General features: G+C 33.0%; 1 protein-coding gene across 2 annotated transcripts in view; it reads left to right on the forward strand.

The window, feature by feature from the left end:
- The window catches only part of LOC118192441 (aldehyde dehydrogenase, dimeric NADP-preferring-like), a 150528-nt gene that overhangs the window by 115286 nt on the left and 8429 nt on the right, over positions 1 to 26813 (forward strand). For both annotated transcript variants that reach the window (XM_085818520.1, XM_035363407.2), the window contains exon 12: positions 3830 to 3980. In XM_085818520.1, coding sequence (XP_085674646.1) covers positions 3830 to 3980 — 151 coding nt within the window. The remainder of the gene's footprint in view (positions 1 to 3829; positions 3981 to 26813) is intronic.

Below are 26813 nucleotides of genomic sequence, written 5' to 3' on the forward strand. Positions count from 1 at the left end.
CCAACAAAGTTTGCGTACGACGCGAAGGAGGCGGGGGATTTCTTATCTAATTTTTAAACTTCAAACTTGAAAATGCAAAGAATGTTACACTTTCAAGATCATTGACTTCCGAAGCAAATTTCACGTTGATTAGAAGTTGCTATTTCTATTTTCTTTGACGAAAATGACAACCAATAAAGAAATTCTTTTAGTTACGAGACAACTAATTATCAAATTGAGAGATGAAGGTAAAACTCTTCGTTATATTGGTAAAACTATTGGAAAACCATTTTCTAGTGTGCAAAGAGTTATTCAAAACTATCTTGACACTGGTAGTCTTGCTGTAAAACCAAGATGTGGGAGACCGAAGAAGCTAACGCAGAGAGAAGAAAGAAAAATTCTTTTACGAATTAAACAAAATCCTAAACTTTCTGCTGCAAGCATTGCAAAAGACATTTTTTTAACTAGCAACAAGGAAATTTCTCCTGAAACTGTACGAAAAGTGCTGCGAAAGTCCGATTATCATGGACGCAAACCTAGGTCTAAGCCATTCATTTCCGAGACAAATGGAAAGAAAAGAATTGCTTTTGCCAAAACATGTTTAAACTCTTCGCAGGACTTCTGGAACAATGTAATTTGGTCAGATGAAAGTAAATTTACAATATTTAAAGTTAATGGCCACCCTATTGTATGGAGAAAACCAGGAACAGAACTGAATCTGAGAAATTTAAATCCAACTGTCAAACATGGAGTTGGCGGTGTGATGGTATGGGGGTGTATGTCGTCGAAAGGAGTTGGAAATTTTCACATTATTGATAAAGTCATGGATAAGTATGTTTATCTGGATATTCTGAAGAAAAATCTACGAGACAGTGCCCGAAATTTAAACCTTTCTAATACCTTTATTTTCTAACAAGACAACGACCCGAAACATACAGCTAAAATTGTGAAGTAATATCTCCTCTATCACACTCCAAAACAGTTGCGTACTCCTCCACAGTCACCAGACCTCAATCCAATCGAACATTTGTGGGCAAAATTGGAGAAACGAATTCGAAAACACAATATTACGTCGCGAAATAAGTTAATTAGTAAATTGCAGGAAGAATGGGCGAAATTTACGTCGGATGACACTGAAAAACTAGTTCAGTCAATGCCCAGACGTCTGGAAGCTGTTTTGAAGAATAAAGGATATCCTACAAAGTATTGAAGTAATGTAAATTTTTTTTTTTTTTTTTTTTTTTTGAAAGTGTACGCAGACTTATTGGAGGGGATTTCTGAGTTTTTTTGACAAAATATATTTTTGAAAAATGTAAAAAGTATTACACTGATATTATTTACTTTTTATTTAAGCTTACAATTTTAGTTAATAGAAGAAAAAAAAATGCAATGATTAAAATACATTTTTCTATGCTTTAAGTGTTTTTTTAATTTAAAATTTAGTCTGTACGCAGACTTTTGTGACTAACTGTACATGGATAGCGCCATTTTGATTAACAGTGCCTATAGTGACGATTTCGTAACCGAAAAATTTTTCCCTGATGATATGAGCACTAAAGAGAAATGAACGTAATTACGCATTAAACGACATTCTCACACTACTTAAGTTTGATTGACTGTAGACTTTTAGTTTAGAAATACTCTGATTCCAGGGAACCAGTCACCGAGGTGCTTTCATTTTGATTTAACAGAAGCTGACCAACAGAACAGCCGTTTTATTTTGAATCGCCAAAGCACGATGTAAGCAGACAAATGTGAGTGTTGTAGGCATGAGAGCTCCTATGAATTGCTGCTTTCATTTTAAAAGTTAATAATAAAGAATATTTCTGTTTTCAAATGTAAGTTGGACTAAGCAATACCTTGAGATAATTACATTCATCGAGACAGTGTTTGCTAAAATTAATAGAAATTCTTTGAAAGCAAATTTGCCTCCGTACTGCGATCAGTTTCTGTGTTTTGTAATAAGTCTTGTTATTGGGAAAAAATAGTGATCTGATTGGGAGTTTGAGAACGGCCGCCATAAAAAAGACGGTTGCTTGTCTCACATGTTTCCCCCAGCTCAGAAAAATTCCGCGGAATTTTCTATTTCCGAAGGGAATGAAATCAATATTCATCTAAGGAAAGTGTTTTGGATAATAACTATGCGGGAAGATGCCAATTTTGCCAATTCTGGTGATCGATCAACGATGATTATACAACTCTACGAAGTGAAGCAGCAGACTGAAGCCATTCAGCCTCAGACTTTGATGAAGCTTACTTCGACACCATTTGACGCCGTAGTTTACCAACAGCTCGAAAGGGTAGGGAAGAGTCTGCTAGATAAGAAATCTATCTAATCAAATTAATGATACTGCAAATTCAGTTGACGTGCAGGTTTTTCATCTTCCATCGACCAGTGATGATTTTCTGAAAATGATTGAGGCTAAAGAAATAGCAAAAAGAATGATTTAAAAGCTAAGAAAGCTCTCCGTCCTGACAGACTTAAAAAATCTTTACCTGTAGGAAAGTCCAAATTTTCACTCAAGCGCAAAGTATTCACTCGGAGGGTTTCATCCCCCCTAGCTTTTTGCAAACAAGGTAACTACCTGTTATTGCTACTGATGATGCTTTAAATATTGATGAAAATATTATTGCAAATTCTAAAAACGTTAGTAACTTGTTTAGTAATGCAAACCTTGTTGTTGCCTTGCCCATGCACGACGCCCTGTACAGTGTGTACCTCTAACGCCTGCCCATCGGAGAAGGCGTTCTCTGTGGTGCCGGGAACACAGGAATTGGAGAGACAGTGAATGGGGACGAGTACTTTTTACAGATGAGAGCAGATTCAGTCTGAGTAGCGATTCTCGTCGCATACTCATCTGGAGAGAGCGGGGAAGCCGCAATCATTCCTCGAACATCATTGAAAGGGACAGGTATGGAGGTGGCGGTGTTTTCGTTTGGGGAGGCATTCTGCTTGGTAGTCGTACAGACCTTCACATCTTCGAGGCAGGTTCAGTCAACGGGACCCGTTATTGTAACGAGATTCTTCTTCCATATGTGCGTCTTTTTAGAGGCGCTGGCGCTATGGGTCCGCAGTTCCTTTTCATGGACGACAATGCACCATGTCATCGCACAGTAGCTGCCGAGCAGCTCTTAGAGAGTGAGGATATTGAACGTATGGATTGGTCGGCACGATCTCCGGATCTCAATCCCATCGAGCATGTATGGGATTTTCTAGGCAGACGCTTGGCAGCTCTTACCTTACCACCAGTAATGATTCCGGAGCTTCGATTGGCGCTGCAAGACGAATGGGCAGCAATGCCTCAACAACTCATTGACACCCTCATTCTCAGCATGGGCAGACGCTGTGAAACCTGCCTAGCAGTCAGGGAAGATCATATTCCCTATTAAAGACCGGATGTTTCTTGCTGGACACCCATCACAGGGATGTTTCGGCCTTCGGTCGCATTGCGCTCCATGCTACTTTTTCAATAAAGCTTCTTTTTATCCCTCTGATTTCTCTTTTAGTAAGTGTTGCTTACATTACTCATGTCCTTACGTATTGGGGATCTTACGGTATTAAATGTGTTGATTTGGAAAGCTTTTGTACAAAGTTATATTGAAAAAACCGTCTCGTCCTTAATTTTTGTACACCAGTGTATTACTAAACTACGTATTTCATTTTAAAATTAATCAGTGCTTGAAAGAGAGTAAATTCGAAAAGTATTCAAGTGTATTGTCTGATTCAAGCGTATTGTCACGATTGTAATAACATTATTTTATGGTAAAATAGTTGAGAATAGTAAAAAAAGTATATTTGCTCTTTTGATAAATAAATCTAATTTACTTACTAATTTTATTTTAATTCCAGAGCTCGTTATCCTCCATATAATAACAACAAAGTAAAAATTTTGAAGATGTTCCTGTCAAAGAGGCCAAATTTTATGCCATCTTTTCTGCCCCAACTCTTAATCTTTCTTCTAGGAATGATTACTGCTTTCATAATCAAAGAAATATTTATGGTAAGTATAAGTGAAAAATTTCATACTTTTATGGATACACCAAAAAATATCGTGACATTTTCAATAATGCTTTTTTAATTTATTTGAAAAGATATTTTTAAAAATTGAATGATTTTTTTTTTTCATTTAAAATTTAAGGAAACGCCATAATTAATTTTTTCTCATTTCACTGTCATTATATATAACTTACTTTCAAAGCTGCTAACTTCTAACGTTGACATTTTTTCATGGTATATAATATTTGTTACTTTTTGGAGTAAGCAAGTATTGCAATAATTTTTCATGCTTTACCTTGCTATACTTCTTTAATAATTTTTTTGTTTTCTCTTCTTTTGTGTGTGTATATGCAAAGAAATGTTTTTTCTTTATCAAAATTTTCACAATAAGGCAGAAAATAGATGACATCTATTTTTTTTATAAAAGTAATGATCTGATGATTAAAACTTCAAAAATCATGTTTTACGTTTATATGTATTATATATAATAATAAATAATAAACATATGATTTTGTAGATATACATATTAAAGCGGAAGAAATACGTCATTCCTATATGGTAACCACTTTGACATTTTAATATGCGTTATAAGAGTACCTCAGCATTAGATTTCTTAAATTTCTTTTTCAGAAAAGGATTTTTCAAAGCACATGGCACCTTCCAGCCAGTAATTAAAGAGATCATGCAGCATAAAAACCCCAGACTGCTACTTTAAGTATTCAGCCTTCCTGTTTTAATCAAAAGGTTTCTGCTATCAAAGGAATTAAAATAAGTTCCACAAGTATTAGTGAAACGCTATAAGCTACAATTTTTAACGAGGCTCGCAGAATGGTCAAGTCCCTGAAAACTCTTAGTTCAAACTGGGTTCAAATCTTGGAGAACGGGTTAACTACAGGGGTGTTTTTATGGTTTTTCTCAAGTGATCCGAGCAAATTTCCCTCAGAAAGGCCTCCATGAATACATTCCTTCTCTCAAGCAGATAACTCTCCCGTGCTGTGCTAGAATCAGTTAAACAAAAATAACCAATTTTTAACGTATCATTTCTGTTCTTATTAAATGCCAGACATCTTGGTCCTCGCATCATAAAGCTACATTCTCTCCAACAGTGCTGAATAATACAATTAAAATCCTTCAACGTATTTTACTCTAGTCATCATCTCTTATCCACTATCACATAAAAATACAACCATATCATATACAGTGGAGATGAGATCGTAGAATAATCATCATTAACTAAAAGCTTAAATTTAATCGGATACGGAATTAGTACTGAAAAGTGTTCTTTTTTGGCCCTGCCCTCTCTGGCGACCATTCAACAAATTATACTAGGAAAAAATTTGATATTAATAGAGTTATTGTTATTTCAGTTTTGAACATTGTAATTAAAGGCAAGTAATGCAATACCAAAATTCGAAACATTGATCAAAGTTACAAAGAAAACGTTTTAATTGGCGGTTAGGTAGGAAAACCCAGCTCAATACTGTATATGATTTATATGGTGATACTGTATATGATTTGTATGGTGATACTGTATATGATTTGTATGGTGATACTGTATATGATCACCAATGATTCATTCTTTCCGACCATCCCGTTTCACTTCCAGTCACATTTAGTCTGACTATCTAAACCGATCTGGATGTAATGACACCGACATCTGTGACTGTGGCAGGCTTAGCAGCCCAAACATCCCTTTCGTTAGACCATCATCTCAAATTAGAGACTTTTGAACGCTGGTCAGTTTGGACAGAGAATGCGCTCTCTAATAAAGTTGCATAGCTCATGATAAAAAAAGCTATTAATTATTGTGCTTCCACATATGCCAAGATTTTTTTATCGTCAGTAAAACCTCTGACCTTTAAGAAAAGTATATGCTTCGAAAGTTTTATGCTTCTAAAAATGAAGGAATCATTGGCCTTGAGAGTTTCTGGAGGGGAATAGTACGATTTCTTTTGTTAAAATATCAACCATTTAATTTTCATATAATCCAAAATGTACAGAAATCCATTGAATGAATTTTTATTAAGTAAATTTGCTGAATATGTCCCACTATGTTCATTCTTTCACTGCCAGTTCTAAAGCAATAGGTGTGAGAGACTTGAAGCATTATTGCCGTCTTGAAAGAAGAATAAAGAAATGAGAGTTATTTGGTTAAATAATTGCCCCTCTTTCTGCATGATAATGAATTTTAAAAGATGCATCAAGACAGCATAAGGTGGAAAAAATCAAAGAAGATTTTAGTGTCAGCACCGTGAGTCCTACAGAGAGGGGAATCTTATAGAGACAGAGACGAATAGACACAGACGGAATAAATGGAGACAAAGAGACTCTATAGACAGAGAGGAATCACAGTATAGATGGACACCCAGTTATCTTTTGGAAACTCTATTCTATAGTATATATAACAATGATATATTCAAGACATATATCAGTTTTCCTCACTTTCATAACAAGAGTCCAGAAAAACTAAATGACGTATGGATGGTAAAAAAAAAACAGTAGACCTGATTTATTTATATAACTATAGCAACTTCTTTCACTACCTAAAATAATCTTGAATTTTCAAATTCCTGGTGCAAATACTTTTAGTAAACTTTGGGAACTATTATGAAGATAGCATAAAATTTCTTTCAATAATAATTGTCTTTTATACCACTTTAAATAAGAAGGCATAAAATCGAAGTCAGTATTTGAATATATACTTTAAATCATAGCAGCAACATGTAGTTACAGTTAAATGAAAGAGAAATGCAAATGTTTTTTAATTTTTCATAATTTTACTTTGCATATTTGTAAGCATCCTTAGTTTTACTAACGTTCATTTTATTTTAAAACTGTACTATCACTTCTTATTTTCTACTTCCGGACAGAATTAAATGTGTTAACTTGTTTATGCAAATTGTACTTGCTAATGCCCAAGTATTTAAGTTGTGGCTTTTTTGCCAAGAGTTAGAGAGAAAGTGAACCGCCTTGCCACTGCATTTTGTACGAGTTTTCAGTCAGTTGCTGATTGCCTTTAAGGCCAGAGGTTTCATCCTCTTGATATTTAAAACGTAATGTAGTTTCGGCAGTTTGCGTACTACATACGTAATCTTTTAAAAGGCCAGTCTTAGTATTAGGCATTTGTAAACTAATTCAAAGTTAACTCTTATTTAGAATTTCAGTCAGTAGTTTTATATTCTTACGTTTAGACCATAAGTGGTTGGTCTCTGTATCCCGAAGTGCGGGAACACCTGTAATCTTATATAGAATAAAGGGTAAAGTAAACCCTTCCTGTTTGTGTCGTCCATTTCACACATACTTGAACATAGCTTAAGTAAGCTCCCTGTTCCTATTCAGGGCACATCATATTCCCTAAAGAAGTCAAAAGACATACGAGTCCTGACAACTTTAATATTTTCTTCAAATATAGAAACATATATTTTGAAATCATTAAATATAAAATAACCATTAGTTAATATTTCTTCTCAGTATAATGTTTTTTGCATGTGAATGTATAGGCTGATGGAAACAAAAGCGTGAAAAAGAAAGATTTTCAACCAATCAAAATTTTACAAAGCTGGAGAAAATTTTCTTCAGTTTCTTAAAAAGGCTGAATGTCTGAAAAGATTGTTCAGGCTTACAGGCAACATGTTTTGACATTAAAGTGTATTCTAGAGTTTTGTCGAAAGAAGGATTTTTCACCGTAGTAAATAGTATCCTGTTTTATAAATGCATTTCTGTTACAAAGTAAAGGTTCAGAATGGCTATTGATTGTAATAGAAAAAAATGAAAAATGAACGGTAGGAAAAAGGATATTTCTAAAATATCTGTTCATGTTCATTGATGTGATTCTAGCATCAATATTTATTTACCGAATGTTAATTCTTTTAAATGTCTTCTGTGCTTTGCATATTTGTTTTTTTTTTTTTTTTAGCTTTTTTGTATATTATAAATGAATTCTGAAAATATAACTTAATTACAAATTAATATAAACACTCGTATAGTTGGAAACGAATTTAGCTTATTTTTTTTACCTAAAATTTAATTTCGTACTAAAGCATCAAGCATTCATTTTCCAAATGATTTCGCAAAGTCACGCTTACTCACACATTACTACTCATTACGCAAGGATAAAAGATTTAAATCAAATTTCTCTAAAATAAATCATTTCAAAACATATTCAAAGTAATATTTACAACAACAAGTGGAAACAAAGTTTCCCCCTTTTTCAATTACAGTGCAAAGAACATGCATGACTGACAATATTGATCTTCTCCATTGTAGATAATACTTAACTTAACGATAAGTCATTTATTGAACTTCAGGAATTACTGTACGCACAATCTAGTATTCTGAGCCATACATGAGTAGTATTATTATTAGTAATTGAGTAGTATTATTATACTTGAGTAGTATTATTAAAAGCTATTATAAAAATACTGCTATTTTTTATAATAGCCTTTGGGTTGATATCCAAGATTTATCGCGATCTCTTAAAAAAATTAACCATTTATAAGCTGCCATTCGCTTGGCTAAATTTTGTTGGCTAAGAACCGAACGAAAATGGGAAAGTAACATGGGGAAATACCGGAGCCTGTATGCGTTTAAGTATTATTTTCTCTCAGATCCCGGGCATCAGTACAATTACGCATGTGCTATTTGGATGAGCATTTTATTGCTTAAGCAGAGCTTTGAATGATAAACGTTGTTTTTATCGATACGTTAATCTCTGAGACGGCACTAAATTCTACACAAGTAAGAGTATATTTTCATTTCTTTACTGTCTTTTAACTTGGCTAAGATGTCGGAATACTTTACATTTATGAAAGAAAGATAACGGACATTAAGTGTACATTGCAACACACAGTAAGCTTTATTATTACATGTTTAATGCTGGTAATGCCTTATTTTGTACTTTTATCTATTAAACTTCATTATATTCCTACACGTTACACGAATTTCGCTATTATTCGTTATTTCACGCATCCGCGATAAGTTTCAGGACGAATGACCATGTTCGTATTATGCTAATAATTTGCTCAAAATTACATGTCTCCATTTTTAAGGCTTTCATTGCCTCACCCTTCCATCGGAAACAAAATCCTACACACAGTTCTCCTGCAATAAGAAAGAAAGAATACTCTCTTACGTTCATATTTCTGTCGTGACGTTGATATTTATAAAAACTTCGTGGTTCTCCTTTTATATATATATATATATATATATATACTCTTAAATTTTCAAAGAAATGTATAAATTTCTGCTTTTTAGATGTGTGCCGACAATACATTATATGCTTTTTCAAATATTTAACTTTCTAAACTTTTGAATTTTTCATATTAGAGATTAGAATCATCTAAATATTTGAATTTTTCAGATTAAAGATATAGGTTGGAAACAGAAGTTAATACTATTATTGCATATTCTACGAAAAAGAAAGTGGAAATATTAGTGAAAAAATTGACACGTCATCCGTATGAGTACACTTCCGACGGCGGCTCACCTCAAAGCTTTTGAACACTGTACATTCTTTAAACACTCTTGAGGTGTCAAATCAAACACGTGTCGGAAGTGATAGTCGTCGCTACCGTTAACGGGGTGAGTATTTATCACCAGCTTATCGTCAATAAAAGCGGCATGATGTGTGTAAAAAGTTATCGCGCGAAGAAGATTAAATGACACACTTGCACATATCGCCAGAAGACCTGTTGCGAAAATCACTTATCTTTCTGTAAACATTAAACTTTTATGTTTACACTTCGAAACATGATTGCGGAAGTTAATGAAAACCAGAAAGAAAAGTCATTTTAATTTTCTTTAATTAACGTAGAATATTTACTTGAATATTCTGTTGTCTAAGTTACTAAAATTAGCGCCGAAACTTTTGTCATGATCGTGAGAGAAACAGAAAAGTTTTATTAAAAACTAGACAAATGCGACTTGTATATTACATGCATTGAACTTGAATAAATGTTAAATTCTAGTTTTTCACTTAGGAAGAGATAATTTTAAATATTATATTTGTTACTGAAGCTCTAAATAATATGAAACAGATGAAACAAATTGGAATTGAATTAATATTTAATTACAAAACATTTTCATAAATAAAACCTTTATAGTGCTGAGGCATGGAGGCGCAGAGTTCATCAAACACCGCAGAAATTTGCTGGAGTTTTTGAAATTTTTTACGTAGATATCTTATTTTACCAGGTGACCAAGAACGTTCGTGAGCTTTTCAGAACATCTACTCTTGGCGCGTTAGTGTGGTCAAATCGATTCTGATGATATAGATTTACACTCCTTTCAAACCTTATTCAGTAGAGAGTTGTTGAGTATTCAGTAGAGCGATGAGAAGCGCAAGCCGATCATGCTTGGACACCCTGCAGATACGAACATATCGCACACAGTACACCTGCAATATACCCTGCCAGATGAGAAAACACTAGCTTTATGCACAGATGGCTCAAAGGCGGAGATGGGCACAGTCTGCGCCTACTGCGTGGTAAAAGGTTGGGAAAGACAAGACTGAAAGGCAGGAACTTCTTTCAGTCGGAACTTCTAGCACTAAAGGCAGGCATCAGTTTGGCAAAGTATCAATTAGCAACAAAGGTAAAATATATGTAGCGGCTCCTCATCAAGTTTGGAGGCCATCCGAGGGCATAGGACAAGGAGTCCTTTAGCGCAAGATATACAAAAGATTCTTCTAAGGATCCCAAGAGATGACAGACGCAAACTGATATGGGTTCCAGCTCATGTGGGTATTACTAGTAACGAAGCGGCGGACTTGCTCGCGAAATTTGCAGCCAATGACTCCAATAGACTGGAAATCCCATTAAGTTTACCACAGTCTTGTTTAAAAAAAATTCTCTTAATAGCCTTATACAAGAATAGCAGAAAATTTGGGAATGGGAAAGAACAGTGAGGAGAACCTACGAGTTCATTCCGAAAATTTCGTGCTCAATTAACACATATAGCGGTGCATAAACTTCGTTCTACACTGGCCATGGTCCCTTCCCACATTATTTTAAGAGATTCGGCAAACGAGACTCAGAATTATACGAATGTGGTGCTGTAGATGATGCAGATCACTACCTCTTCAACTGCCCACGCACGATAAATTGCATTTAAAAACACAAATGAATACTAGCCACAATGGGCGAAGGGCGAAGAATAACTGTGGCAACAAGCAGGCGAAAATTAAGATAGAGGAGATGATCAGGCTATACTCAGCAAGGTATTAAGTAATCGCCCCCTTGAGAATTGGATCTTTGCAGCATAATTTCAATAGCAAATCAAAGTAGTGGGGAGAGGCCTTACAAAAGTGGAGTACAATGAACTGATATACTCGCAGATAACGAAGCAGCAGATTAATTAATGTAGTTATCTCTCACGGTAATTGAACAGTAACAAATATGCTCCCTTGATAGGTACTACAACTATAATAGCAGTTGCAACTATTCCAAGCAAATCAGCTAAGGTACCAGAAAATTGAGTCAAGTAACTACTCACCCAGTTTAAGCCAGATAGTACTACAAGAACTGAAAATCAGCATTAGAAAACTAGCTCTCACCGTAGAATAGTAACTTGACTGTAAGAGCAAAAACTATTGTAATGTAAGCTTATTACTATCCATTTTGCATGTACTTGCTAAAAATAATGTTGTAAAGCAGCTAAAAAATGACGTAGAAAATCCAATCAATGTGTTACTGAATTACAAGTTTACTTTGATTATCTCAGTAAAAATATTGTAAATATGAAATCAGATAATGTTTAAATGTGCACATAACTGCCATGATTATATCTAACTGTCTCAAGTAGCTTGTACAAGACAATGTCTGTAATTAACATGTCTCTATGCTTATACATAGGCTTTATATTCCCATGTAATATTTATATTTTCACATGGAAGAAATAATTCCTTCTGCCAGGATGACTATTAACAATGAAAGACTTTTACAACAAAGTCAGGTCAGTGGCTATCCCAGGCAGCGCTCAATAGAGAGTTGTTCAGTGCATCGTACGTTTAGCTATTAGTTTTGTAGGAAACTCGAACTTCAAAGAATATATCATTCGAAAAGGTGATTTTGAGGTCTGTTTTCCTTTACGAGTTCGAATTAGGGAATAAAACTGCAGAGGCCGTTAAAAGAACATGCTTCGTGCTTGGAGAGACGTCAGTGAGTGAACGGAATGCTCAAAAATGGTTCAGCCAAATTCTTTTGAAGACAAAATCCTTGAAGGCAAGCCTCCACCCTCGGCAAAGTCCAGTTGAAGGAGGAACTCAAGCAGAATCCTCATCAAACCTGCCAGGAGCTTGCACACAGGTTTGAAGTAGATGACGAAATCATTGGATCACATCTCCATAGCCTCTGAACAGAGTCGTAGGTATGGTTTTCAGCGCTCAGGTTACTTAAGATTTCGCGCCTCCTTATATTTTTTAAGAATGGAAAGCATTTAATTCTAAAATTTCGTAACATGAATTTGACGTCCCCTGGATGCTGCGCCCCTTTTTGGATTTTTGGACTCCAGAAAAAAGGATTTTTTTTTTTTTTTTTGTAAAAGGCATTTATAAGCTTGCGTCTCTTTAAGAACATGTAACCGAAACCAATGGTTATTATTTCGAAGAATGAAATGGGTGTTAAAGATTTTCGTGAGCCGTTTCTGTGAGTGACGAAACCCGCACGAACTTTCTTGATTACTTCATAAATGCTGCTACTATTCCTCTAGTACAGTGTTTCTTAACCTTTCTAGCAAGTCGCACCCCATTGAATCTGAAAATATATCTCTGCACCCCATTGAAAAAATGTGTTTTAATTTTTTTAGTCTAGAAAAATACATTTTTTGCGAAACTTATTGTTTATTGAAAAAACATTGTACATTTTATATAAATACAAAACAATATTATTTTTATTAATGACTAGTCTGTTGTTGTTTGTTCATTATGATACTGGCGAAGCGAGGTTCCTTTTTTGAAAGACATACGCATAAGTCATCATTTGCATTTAAGCGATTTCTCGCTTTAGTTTTTATATGCAAAAGCGATGAAAATCCCATTTCGCACAAGTAGGTGGTAGCAAAGGGTAAGAGTAATTGCAGTGCTCCGCTCGCCAACTCTGGATAACGTTGTAACTGTGAACACCAGAATTGTTGCAATTCTAATTGTTCAAATTCCATTTGAACATGTCCACTTGCTCCCATTTCAATAAATTGATCTTTTTTTTTTTTTTTTTCAGATCACTATCATCCATCAAATTTAAGTCAAATAGAAATGGATCCAGTATCCATCTCTGAGTTTTGGTAATATTTCCGGTAGAAAAATATCCATTTAATGATTCGCTCGGTCGTCTCAAATGTATTACAATGTCTGGTATAATTGTATTGTTTTCATTTTTCGCAATAACAGAATCAAGCAAGGGAAAGTTTGTAAAATTCCTCTTTTCTACTCGACGTACCAAATTTCTAATTTTGCGATAAATGAAGATAATTTTTCACTAGATATTATTATATTTATACAAAATCCTTGCATTGATATATTCAATTCATTTAAATGGCTAAATATGTCTGCTATGTAGGCCAGCCTCAGCATTGCATCATTACTCTCAAAATCGTTTACTAAATAACAGTTTTGATTAGTCAGTAATTGAATAATTTCCTCACGCAATTCAAAAACTCTGTTAAGCATGCGACCGTTAGATAACCATCGTATTTTGGTGTGATATAGGAGCACGGTATGATCAGCATCCGATTTCTTCGCAAATGTACGAAAAATGCGATGATTAAGCGCTCGCCTTCGGATGTATTTTACTACATTTACTGCTGTAGTTAGATGTTTTAAACTTTCTGGCAATGCTTTCGACGCAAGTGCATGACGATGCAACATGCAATGCGTTATTATAACTTCCGGTAATTCTCTTTTCATGTGTGGAAAAAATCCTCAATTTTTGCCTAACATTGCTGGTGCTCCATCAGTGCATATTGAGCCAATCACATTCATTGATAATTGATATTTAATAAAAAAATCTTTGATGCGATTGAAAACATCAATTCCTCTCGTATTCACCTCCAGGGGCTCACAAAATAGAAATTCTTCTATCACCTCTTTTTCCTTCCCATACCTGACAAATACCAAAAGTTAGCTACAATTATCAACATCAGTTGACTCATCCAGTTGCATGCTTTTTTTAGTGGACTGATTTTTATGTCTTCAATTACTTGCATTAAAATATCTTCACTGAGATCTTGTATTCGCGATCGTATAATATCATTCGATAATGGAATCTGTTGGATTTTTTTATGTGCTTCCGAATCTAAAACTGTTTTAGCAATAATTAAAGCAGAAGGTTTAATCAACTCTTCAGCGATCGTGTGAGGTTTCTTTTTTTTTTTTTTTTTTTTTCTTTCTTTCTTTTTTTTCTCCCCCACATAAATATGCCACTTGATATGCGCACAATTTTAGGATATCTCCACTGGTATCAAACCGAGCCTTCTTTAAGTTCAAGCTGTTCATGCTATGCCCTTTTTCGCCACCATGCAGATTGTTTAAATGCTCTAATAACTTTGATGGTTTGAGATTGCTGTTTGAAAATATCTTGGAACACAAGATTCATTGCGTTCGTTGCGTGCCATCGTTTTCGGTTGTGCAGGTAAATCCATTACCGGCATACTTATCGTTCCTTTGTGAGTTTTTTTTTTTTTCTTTGACATAGTGGAGTGCACTATAATCGATTTAATTATTTAGAAATAATGTAATATAATATATATAATGTTCTTACATTTGTAATATTACTGAATCCTATTCGGCAATTAAGAACGGGCAATTAAGAATGTATTAGTCTCAAGAGGTTTCTGGACAAGTCAGAATACACAATACACATGTCGCAGACACAATAGTTGCCTCAACTTGACTCAACCTAACACAGGCGCAGTAGATGCAGATACAAATCTGTGAATCCGTAGATTCCATTGGAGTAGCACATATTGAACTCAGCGCATGCGCAAGCTAGGATAACGTTCTCCGCTTGCATTCCCACAAAATATTTTTTCTTTTCTCCGTCACCTAGCTGCCTGTTCGCGAGAGTTTCATGCCTTTTCGTAGCGTAGTGTGTACGTCCATCGGCACCGGCTCTTTCCTGTGTCTTTTGCCGATAAGTGAGCTAGGTGCTACCAATTTTTTTATGAGCTTCAATATTGGTGACACTATTGCAGATTTCAAATATTTTATTATAAGAAATTTAATAAATGATATTTAATAATTTTTATGATTAGGTAGGGGCTTCTCCCGCACCCCCAAAAATATATTCCCGCACCCCCAGGGGTGCGGGAACCCCCGGTTAAGAACCACTGCTCTAGTATGTAATTCTCACATGTGGTGAATCGTACTAAAATCCGGCGATTAACTAGGCCACTTCTTGTTCTAATTCTATGACTATCTCAGTCTTGAGTCAGTTGTGTGTTCTCGGTCCTTTTCGGTTTTTTAAATGAATAAATATCCATTAATTAAACAAACTTGGAGAAATATTGCTTTTATAAGCTGCTGCATCCATACAACCTGCCAAAGGAATAGTTTCGTGCTTAAAGTCGTATACCCAACCACAACATATCTTCCTTTATTGCTTTTCAGATAAAATTCTGTATTATAATCTCTCCAATATATTTAATTGATCGAATATGTTATATTTTTATTAAATCTCGAATCTGTTGGGTGTTTGACACAAGGAAAGCCATCGCTTCCTTTGATTCAATTAATAGACTTATCTGAGGAGACTTATCTGAGGAGTCACATCTGAGGAGTCTGGCGTCTTCTCTTGTAACCCTTTCAGTTCTTTCTAAAAATGAACACTTCTTTCTCTTTCCCTCTCTCTCCTCTGTGAAAGAGAGAAAATGATGTTGATTGATGTTTCTCTTTTTCTTAGGTGGAATATTCTCGATTTTTTTTCAATCGGTATCGCGTGAGCACATGCTCTTCCTCCGTCATTTTCACTCCTGTAGCTAAAGAAGAACGTCCACATATTATTTATTGCTTATCGTCAACTATTGTTATCATTTCAACTCCTTCATTTAATATGCACGCAAGTAATGCTATCCGTGTTATGAAAGAACTTTAATCCATTATACATTAGATAAGGCACTGGCCCAGGAACCCGCAACTAGTGGCCTTCGGCCACCTAAGAAGAACGTTTTGTTTATCCTTGGAAACTAGTCCTATTGATTTATGCAACTTACACCGATTCTAGTTGCTATAATATCTTTAGTATTTATATTAAATTTATTACAAAATGGTTCTTTTTATGATTAAAACGATTTTAATCTAAACCAGTAAAAAGTTACATCTGAGCTACCGAAGATTTTATAAAATATGATCTATTTTTGTTCGCTAGCTTCAATAGTTCAATTTGCAAATCGTAGAAGTAATATTTTTAACGTGACAGCATATTTTTTTCTATATATTTATTCCGATATTTTGAAATGAAAAGGTGTGTACGAAGTTTGCATAATTTTGACAAACCTTTTCGTCACTGCTGTGTATGAACTGTTGCAATGAAAGTGAAAGCGAAAATTTTAAATGCATTGGATTTATTTGAGTAAACGTTAAGTACTAAAAGGCAAAATGTGAAAAGTCAGAATTTAAATTCATTCTGTTTTTATAAGCTTTTATTTAGTTGCTTTTATTTAGTTATCATGGTGTTTCACTATGGCTGACATAACATCATCGAATTTTAACCTACTTACTCATAAGCTAGTAAATTTAAATTTTGTGTGAATTCACTATGTGTTGATGACAATGCAATGTTTCCATTTAGATTTCTTTGTTATATCAGTAGATACATATCGTTGAAAATTTCAGTTAATATTTAGATTAATTTAATTACTTTGTTGTTGTTGTTGTTGTTTTCATTATTGTAATATTTTGTGTTGTTTTACTTAGTTATTTATTTATTCGTGGTTTTTAGAGGAATAATTTTAGGGTTTATTTTGCATGCAATTAAATTTGTAGCCACACATTTTGTAAATAAGTTTTTATTTATTATATGGAATTATAAATCTTTTTATTCGGAGCCCAACAACGTTTAAATTTTAAAAATAACTTAGGTAGACTGCGAGATTATGGACGAATACGCTCCTGACTGGCCTTTAAGAAAATTATTGTCGTTAAGTTGATGACATTTGACAATTTCTCGCCAACTTGGCATCTTTTGAGAAGATTCGGGCAAACACATTTTTGAAGCCTTACGACTGATCTTTTCGTAAGCCCGTACTACACTATATAAAAGTGCTCAGAGGGGCAGCTGACAACCATTTAGTCGAAAATACACTTAGTCGACAGGGTATTTAGCCGACATGTCTATTTAGCTGACATGAACATTTAGCCAAAGGGACCTTTAGCAAACACAGATATTCAGCTGACAAGACATTTTGCCAGCAACATGTTTAACCTACAGCAAGTTTAGTTTGCAACGCTTGCATTTACGGAAAATTGTGCGAGGATGTTTAAGTAAAATTTGTTATATTTATTCAACATCTGTTTAATTTTTTTATCAACTGTAAAACTGCTCGGATTCTCTAATTCATCTTTCAAATTATTTTTTCACCTGTCAGTATAATTTGTTGTTCGATTCTTAAAGATCAGACCTGATTTTATTTCTTATGTTTATTAAGTATATCACGTGAATGTGGTTTCACATATAACCGCCAAACTGAAACAGCATTCAAATTTCTTCAAGGAACATGAATCGCGTGTTCGAAAGGAAGAAATAAACAAATTTTTATAGCTAATAATAATCAGGAGATTATTTCTAATTTTAGACTGCAAACATTATCCATATAGCTTCTTCAATTCGTAAACTGTATTTCTTAACTGAATTTTTTTTCTTTACTTCATGGCGTTAAATTTACAATATAGCTTTTCCAAGTGCTTTCAAAAGTCTGATAGCTTAGCTTATTTACGTTTAATTGCCATTTGCATCGACAGATCACACTACGTTCGTTTTTAGCTTTTCCTCTGTTGCTTTCCATATGAAAACGTATCTGTAAATGTCGGCTAAGTTCTCTTAGCCTCTTCTAGCCTCCGGCAGATAATTTGCCCTATGAGAGCTACGCGAATTATGTGTTTATCAACTGTTACATATAGTGGTTCCAAGAAAACTGCATGTTAGAGTGTACTCTTGAGTTATTTTGAGAATTTCCTCTGTAAGTGATTTTGAGATTTTGTGAACTGATATTTCCATTTAGAAAGAATTGCTCAATTCGAGTTCTGCTTACGATATTTTCTGTTATTTTTTGTGCAGTGTAGATTTAAATTTTTTAAGCTTTTGTATAGTTCTCTCATGCTGTTTGTCGCATTTTAAAATGTTTGTCATCGATAACCTACTTCCTGATAAGTTATCGAGTTCAAATTTTGCATCTAAATGTAATGTGGTACAAATTTAACCTAAATGTAATGTGGTACAAATTTAACCTAAATGTAATATTTACTAAATTTAATGTGGGCACTTAAATAAATAACCTATTAATTTAATTGCTTTGTCAACGTATAATTAATTATCCCTATAAATTATTAAGGACGCCCTCCACTTTTGTTATTCTTTGTATAAAACTGAAGATGAATTCTGTAAAGATAATTTTTTAATCTATTGATATTATTAATCTACATAATAAATTATTTTTCTCCGTTCAGTTCATCAGTTATTTTATGAGTTTTAAATAAAAGCTTTTTTTTTTAAATAAACCCTTTTTTAATATAAACATAATATTTTTTAATATAACAATAAACATTAAAAGCAAAATAATCTGCATGTTTCTACACAACGTATCCAAAAATGTAGGGCTCAAGATTATAGACATAAAAGGGTGAAGAAGATTCAGGTGATACCTTTAAGGTAATTTTTCGCTCCTTTCTACGAACTACCACTGAGACTTTGATAAAATTTAATATTTCACCCAATTTTCAGTGGTAAAAATAAATAACTTTGATTTAAAAAACTACTGATTTTTCAAATTCTAGATTACAGCGTCACACGTTCAGGTAAATCATACAAGTTTCATATAATCAATATCATTACTAAATAAAATGTTAGACAGTTACATGAGATCTTATTTGCATTTAAATAATTATTAAGTTAAAAACCTCAAATGCAGCTATTTCAGTTTTATGTTTTCATTGTTTTAAGCTATTTGAATCTTTATAATTTAGTTTGGCTTTTTCTATTAGTTGCATGTTATTTAAAATTTGTTTAAAATTATTATTATTATTATTATTATTATTATTTTTTGTTAATAAATGAAAAAAAATTTCCTATTAATCATTAAAATTCAAATGTGTGTGTATATATATATATATATAATTCATAGTAGTTTTGCTTATTCAATATTTAAAATTTAAATTTGGTTTTGGATTTTTGCGATTAAAGACTTCTTTGCAGATTTAGAAACAAGAGTTGAAATTACTATTTAAAATGCTCTTTACATTCTAAAAAAATTTTCTTTTATGGTTTTAAATTTTATTTGTGTTTCTTGGAGATGGTATATGGAAAGATTTCTTATTATAAATTATTATGAATCATTGGTTTATTACTTTGCAGCTTTCGCGTAAGTTTTAGACTTTTTAATTTACCTTTAATTACTTTATTTTGAATATATATATATAATATGTAAGATAAAAAAATAATGTAAATTAAAATTATAATTTAAACTAGTGGTATCTCCATAATTCCTCCTCTCTATTCTAAAAATTGTAATAATAGCTTTTCAGGACTGCGTGATTTCTAGATCAATCCAGCTTGTGACTTGTCTAATGCTAATGACGTAGCTGATTGGGAACCTGTACTGACAATTTCGTGAACTGAAACCTTTCTAACCTAAACCAAAACCTCCTCTTGGAGAGCCTCCATATTGGATAACTGCGCACTTTTAGCTTCAGCTCTCCTGTAGTCAACATGCTAATTAGCTCTATTGGCTTTGTCGTGCTGCTAACTATGCTCTTATCTAAAATGTGAAATTCTCTATATAAAACTGAGGGCTGCATATTACACCCATGGTCATGTGTGATGAAAGAGATGTTTCTGATTATCAGTTCGTATCCACCAATAAAAGTTATATTCAGTTGGGCCACGTCTGTCTACAAGTCTTTGTTTCGAGTGTGATCTTTCTAACTACGCAGTGAAGTCTTTCCACGATATGAAGCAGAGAACCATCGTCAATCTGTTGCAGCATACTCCAAGTCATGATATTGCATATATATGTATGCAAACTCATTTAAATTGAAGCATCAAAACAAAACTTTATTCAAATTGAAACTGAAACCAGATTAAAAGTATTTTAAAGCACTGATTAGCTTTAATTAAGTTGTAGAGACATTAGGTTATTTCGAAGCGGGAGAGATGAAAAATGAGCAACGCCTTCGCCGGGACTCGAGCCACGGGCCTCTCGAATAGCGCCGAACATGCTACCACTACACTACGAAGTCATGCTAAGAAGGCGGGAGAAATACCTTGAAAAACAGATTAAGGCAGGGGAACTCAGCAATTTGTTTCCTGCCGCCCAGCCCGTATCGTGGTTAGCGGACTGTACGGATAGGCCTGGTTCGAATTCGGAAAAGTTCGGAATGTTTGAAAGCGAGTGGAGTTTAAAGAAGCAGGCCTCCTCGTGGTGCACTCTGAGTAACGTTAAATCTGCTACAACGATTGCCGCTCTTCTCTTTCGTCTAGTGACTAGAGGATCAATGGCCGGCATAATTTTTTATTTATTTCTTGAAAAGATTATCATCTCATATTATAGTATAAAGCTCTATGATTTGATATTTTCCATTTAGCAATTTTTCGAAGTTCAGAAATTCTTAGGTAAATGATTGGTTTATTCATTAAGGGAAAGCAAGTGAAGGCTATCTGTCTGAAGGAAAGGATACCTTCGCGAACAGACTTCTAAAAGAAATTGTTTAACTATTGTGTTAAGCTTGCAGAAAATTTTCTTCATCCCTGCCGTTCGACACCGAGATCAAACTACGAATATTAGAGATCGACACCGAGTTTTATTCCCTTAGCCACTTCACTTAAATGCTTTATTATCTATCTTCGTGAAGTGTTTACGTTCACATTTTTTATGTATTGTTTCACTCACTTTAGCAGCACGCCTCAAATGATTGTCCAATGAGCATAGTATTGTTGTTTACCTGTATACTTCTTTGGATAATAGACTTAATGAAGTTCTATTTCTGCCAAGTAAAGGCTTTCAATTTTTCCTTTCTTACACCATTAGAAATATAACTGACTCACATTCGCATGGCTTAATTTCTAAGATTAGAAGTGCCAGAGGACTATATGGGGATGACCATCGGGAAAGAAAGAAAAAAAATAATAAAGTAAAAATAAAATAACTATTACAACAGTAAAATAATTAATAATTAAAATAATAAAATTGTAACTAAAATATTACATAAATACAATAATTAATGATTAAAATATTAAATACTTAAAATAATAAAATAATTATAAATCGAAATATTAGACAATTAAAATTAAAATTAAATAAAAAATTATTTATGAATAGTTAAATAATAAAATAAAATCCCGGCCTTATTGAGGCTGGGGCCAGAATTACAATTTCATAAGTAGAACTAAAACACAGCTTAGGCGAACATTAGTTAAATTTAGGCGCTGAATGAAGGAGTAATGTGCTGTTTCAAAGGATGGTAGAAACAAAGATCGCGATTTTTCCAGCGTACCAGTGGAATAAGGTAAAACAATTAAAGCAGCACTAAATTAAAATACAGAGAATGCTAAAAACAATACTAGAGAATTGAAGGTGGAAATTTGGTTACGTAAAAAAATTTTGGTTACGTATTTATTGGACGAAAAGTCCCAAAATGATGTTTAGCCCAATTCTCCTTCACCTTTTGTGACCCGCGGAGGAATGTCTCTTCCCCATTATCCTCCTAATCTCAGCCCCGCGTACCAGATGAGGAGGAGAGATGGGAGTTTTTCTCTGTCTCTGTCTACCTTTTCATTCTTTATCTCTTAATTCTTTCCTCTATTTTTGCACCACTAACTTATACTGATAGTTGCAATTATTGATAAATTATTTTAATGAATTTCGATTCATGATTGTTAAAGCGTCTTCCTTACACATTTTAGATAATAAACGTTGACAAGAATGTATCTACTATTTATTTACTATGTTTAAATAAATGTAATAACATCATCATTTTCATAAATTAAACTACTACATGCACAAAATAATCTTTACTTTTATGCTATAATAAAGCATTATTTATTTTCCATTCGCATGTTTTACCTTTTTAATATCAAACGCAATAAACGGTTAGTGCAGAGTAATATTTCGGAAATAGTTAGTTTAGATACTTATTGAGGTGGGGGAGAAAAGAACTATTTGGCAATGTAACATTTTTTGAATACTCCAATTTAGTAGTTTTTTAAAAAAAGGACAGAAAGAAACAAATTCTCTTCACCAGACGAATAGTATGATTTTGATTAAAACTCTTAGTAATGAACTAAGAAAATAATCTTTTCATTTGCCTGAGCTTAAACCAGTAATATCTTTAAAATCCTTGCTTTGGAAAAATTTGCATATTTCCACGCAAAGCAAAGTAACTTCTTAAGCGGAGACTCGTCACTCAGGATTTTCCATATGCATAACGTGAAGAAGAGACCATTTCCGGTAAGGAGTGCTGTAGAAGACAACTCTTCTACTGGCTCATAGTTTACATGTACTCCTAATCTTCCTCAAGGGTAGACAGCCCCACCAAAAATATGATAAGTTAAAATTCCAAATCAGATCCTTGTTCATCTTCTAAATTATTATCGTATTATTTCTTTATTCTTGAAATAAATGTAATAAAGCTTTGTCTGTTCAGGCTATGTTCAGTAGTATCTAGAACATGGTCTATCGTGAGCTACCAGTACGTCACCGTCACGTTCTTGGTAGCTTATGGAAAAGTATTTTCGTTTTCATCTAATATTAAAAAACCAATATGATAAATACCTGGTTATATAATAAATCCAAATCGCAACTCGTAAGTCGTGTAATGAACAAGACTGTAGCAATATATTGTCTTAAAAGTGAAGCAATTAAGCTATATAAGGAATTATCCAGAAATGAACAGAAAAATGATTCAGCTGCATCAGAGAAGATTTCATGAGATACACAAGCTCGATGCTGTCTTTAAGAATATTGTTTAAACTGCAGAATCTGTTTGAATTTTTACCTCAATAGAAAGTTACATATTTGACATTTTTAAAATATTCGTCATTATAATAGAGCGCATAAATTGTTAATAAATGACTTAAACAGTGAAAACTAAAACAGTGAAATGAGCGATAAATAACATAAAAGAATACAAAAAAAAATTCTGAAAAGCAAAGTATAATTAATGATACTTTATCTTATATTTTCAAGAGAAAAAATTACAATGAAATAAGCTATATCCCTTAATACAAATATTAAAGCATCGTATACTTCTAATTTATTACGTAAAGTCATAAAAATGCTTTAAATAGGTCGGTCGGTCGGAGGATAAGAAAAATATATATAGACGACATATATATATTTGAATAAAATATGTTGAAGGTGTCTACGTTAAAGATAGAAAAATAGTCTATATATGATATGTTGAGGAAAACCATAAAATTAGATACACATATTTTTAATAACAAAGGTTAAAGTCTAAGAATTAATTATCTTGATATGCGTTTTTAAATAACAAGCTGCATATATAAGCGGCGGCTAGTTTTCCGAAAAGCATTCTTTAGAAAAATACTAATAACTTTTAAGTCAATACGGTAACTTTATTAGTAAGATAATGGATATTAAGTTTTTTGCCCTTAAACACATAACCCAAACTTTATGAGCTATGGAAAAATAATGAAGCATGACAGACTGCAAGCTTGTAATTATTCAAAAGAAAAGACCGTTTTGTTATAAATTCCAACTCCTGTGTACTTAATACTTATGCTTTGCACCAGAAATCAATCAGCTAGCTATCATTTCTAAAAATAAATTTTCTACCCTTGCATTTTCAAATCTTGTTCTAGGAATTAGGGCTGCAAATATGTCTTAAAAAAAGTATAGGAGAGAGAAAATTAAAACTTCTTTGCTATTCAATTTAAGTAAAGGGTATCCTCAATCCTTATACGAGGTAATAAACAGTGCGACAACAACTAACTGAAGTTGCATCCTTCGATTGCTGGAAATTTATCCTTATTGCGTATTATTCTCTTATTGAAAATCTGAAGTTTATTGCTCGAAATGGAAAGATCAAAGTCGAGTGAGTTATAGAAAATTGCAGAGGCTGAGAAATCCCGTGCTTAAAATCTACGATATCTTGTAACGGTAATATATTAAATTCCTTTTGTGAGCGTGTATGATAAACTTTTTCAGATTTTTTTTTAGTCCAAAGGGGCAATTTGCCCTGAAGAACTATTAATTTCGTTTTTGCATTTTGCGTTAAAAACTATAAACGGCGAATCACTGTTCAAATTGTTGCCAAGAATATTATCGCCCTGTATTGTATTTAATGAAATTAAATAATGGAGAATCTTCATGAACGCATGTATGTTTCTCGCATTGTGATAAAACAACGGTACCTAGAGCTATCAAAATTTGATAAACGCTATCTTCCATAGAATATGGGCATGTGGAAGCCCTAATTTTAATTTGAAATTTGTTTTATTATCAACTAGCAGCTTCGCTGCCAGTCTTCGTCTGGCTTTTAAATGTACCGGAAAAATGGCTGAAGAGAACACCAAACGTTAAATTTAAAACCTGCGTAGAATTTTACTCTGCAGAAAAACTTCATAAAAAAAAAAGTTATTACGTCTAACAAAATTACAATGAAATAAGCAATATCCCTTAATACAAATATTAATTATCCTAATAAATAAATTAACCAACTTCCCTTTGCAAAATCTTAAGAACTAAAATGGTATAAAGGAGGTTAAGAATTTTGTTTCCTAAACAAATCACTCAAAACTTTTCAATATCTTAAAAACAGTGAAATGAGCGATAAATAACATAAAAGAATACAAAAAAAAAAAAATTCTGAAAAGCAAAGTATAATTAATGATACTTTATCTTATATTTTCAAGAGAAAAAATTACAATGAAATAAGCTATATCCCTTAATACAAATATTAATTATCCTAATAAAAAATTAACCAATTTTCCATTGAAGAAACAAAGATCATGCAAAACTTTTCAATATCTTACAAACAGTGAAATAAGCAAAAAATAACATGAAAGCAACTCAAAAAACATAAAATTCCGCTCAGAATTTTACTCTACAGAACAACTTTATCAAAAAGAAAAATCAATAAAATATATTATATATATATATGACAATGAAATATACCAATCTCTTAAAAACAGTGACATAAGAAATACGACGAAAAATTGTTGCCAAACCCATATTTCTAAAAGAATGAAACTATTCAAAATGATGTGATTCCATCAAAAATCTATCAACAACAATAAGACAGGAAAATTGTTGCCAAAATCGTATTTTTAAAGATGTGAGATGTGAGATGTGTACTCGGAAGCTTTATTTAAGAAAATGTTTTTAAAATACAAAATATTATCATTTTTCCAGTATTCTTTTTGTAAAAGCAGTCGCAAGGATGAAAGTTTAACGTGTCCAAAAATCAAAGAAAAATAAACTGTACATTTTTAAAAATAAACTTTTTTAGAAAAAATCCCGTTCAAAAGGTGTTAGGCTCCCTTTGTTAAATAAACTCGTATTTAATCGATTTATTGAAACACGAAATTTATTTTAAGTTCGTAAAATAGCTAAGTGCTTACGTTTCATGACGATGTGAAAATGGAGTGTGTAGAGTAAAATCTCGCTTTCCTATAGCCCATTATGTCTCAAAATGACGCGATTTCGTCACAAGACATAAAATAAAAAAAAAATTCGAATTTGAATTTCGAAAAAATCGCTTCGAGGTGTACTGGCTCTTGTCTAGATGCACCTATGTACCAAATTTCGTAGCCGGTGGGCCTATTAGCTTACGCGCAGCGCGAACGAAAGACACATACACACAGACTCTTTCCTTTATTATATGTAGAGCTTTCATATTTTGTAACACTTCATCAAATTTTTTATTAAAAGACTAAACGATTTCAAAGCGAGCAATGGCAACATTGAAAGAAAAGAAAAAAAAAAAATTATCTCCATCGCTCCAGACTCTGTGTTGGAAATTCTGAGATCTGCTCGTTTTAAAATTATTTTGCGATATTGTTGTTGAGCTGAATTTTACGGTCTGAGCACTAAAACATGATATTTAATAAATAAAGGTAACACACAAAACGTTAAAAAAAAGCCTCTTTGGACTTAATTTAAAATCTGAAAACTTTCAGATTTTTTTTTCATTTATACATTTCCCTATTCATTTAAGATCTCCCGAATCATTTTACTATGCATCAAATATTTTCGCAGAATTTTTTTTTTAAATTTTCACTTTCTCGAATCTGATGAAGCCAGGTATTGCGAAGAGATGTGTTAATCGTTAAATATGCTATTAGATGCTTCTAAAACATAGCAGCAGTAGTCCCTATTCACTTGAGATCTCTGGAATCAATTTATTGTATCAAACATTTCCGCAGAATGTTTTTTTTTAATTTTCATTTTCTCTAACCTTATAAAGCCAGATATTGCGAAGAGATGAGCTAATCATTTACTATGTTATTAGATGTTCCTGTAACATACCAGAAGCATTATCTTTTTTAATAATGCAACCGAAAAATTACATCAGTGTAGGGAAAATTTTGTATATTAACTTTCAACTTCATTACGCTATTGCGAAAACTTTTTGCGTCCGGATATAAAGGTTGCGTCAGGGAAGATTACTTAACAA

Source organism: Stegodyphus dumicola, chromosome 6 (assembly GCF_044657685.1).
Source record: "Stegodyphus dumicola isolate Sdum_Otavi_A_Nest chromosome 6, ASM4465768v1".
Classification (NCBI taxonomy): Eukaryota; Metazoa; Arthropoda; class Arachnida; order Araneae; family Eresidae; genus Stegodyphus; species Stegodyphus dumicola.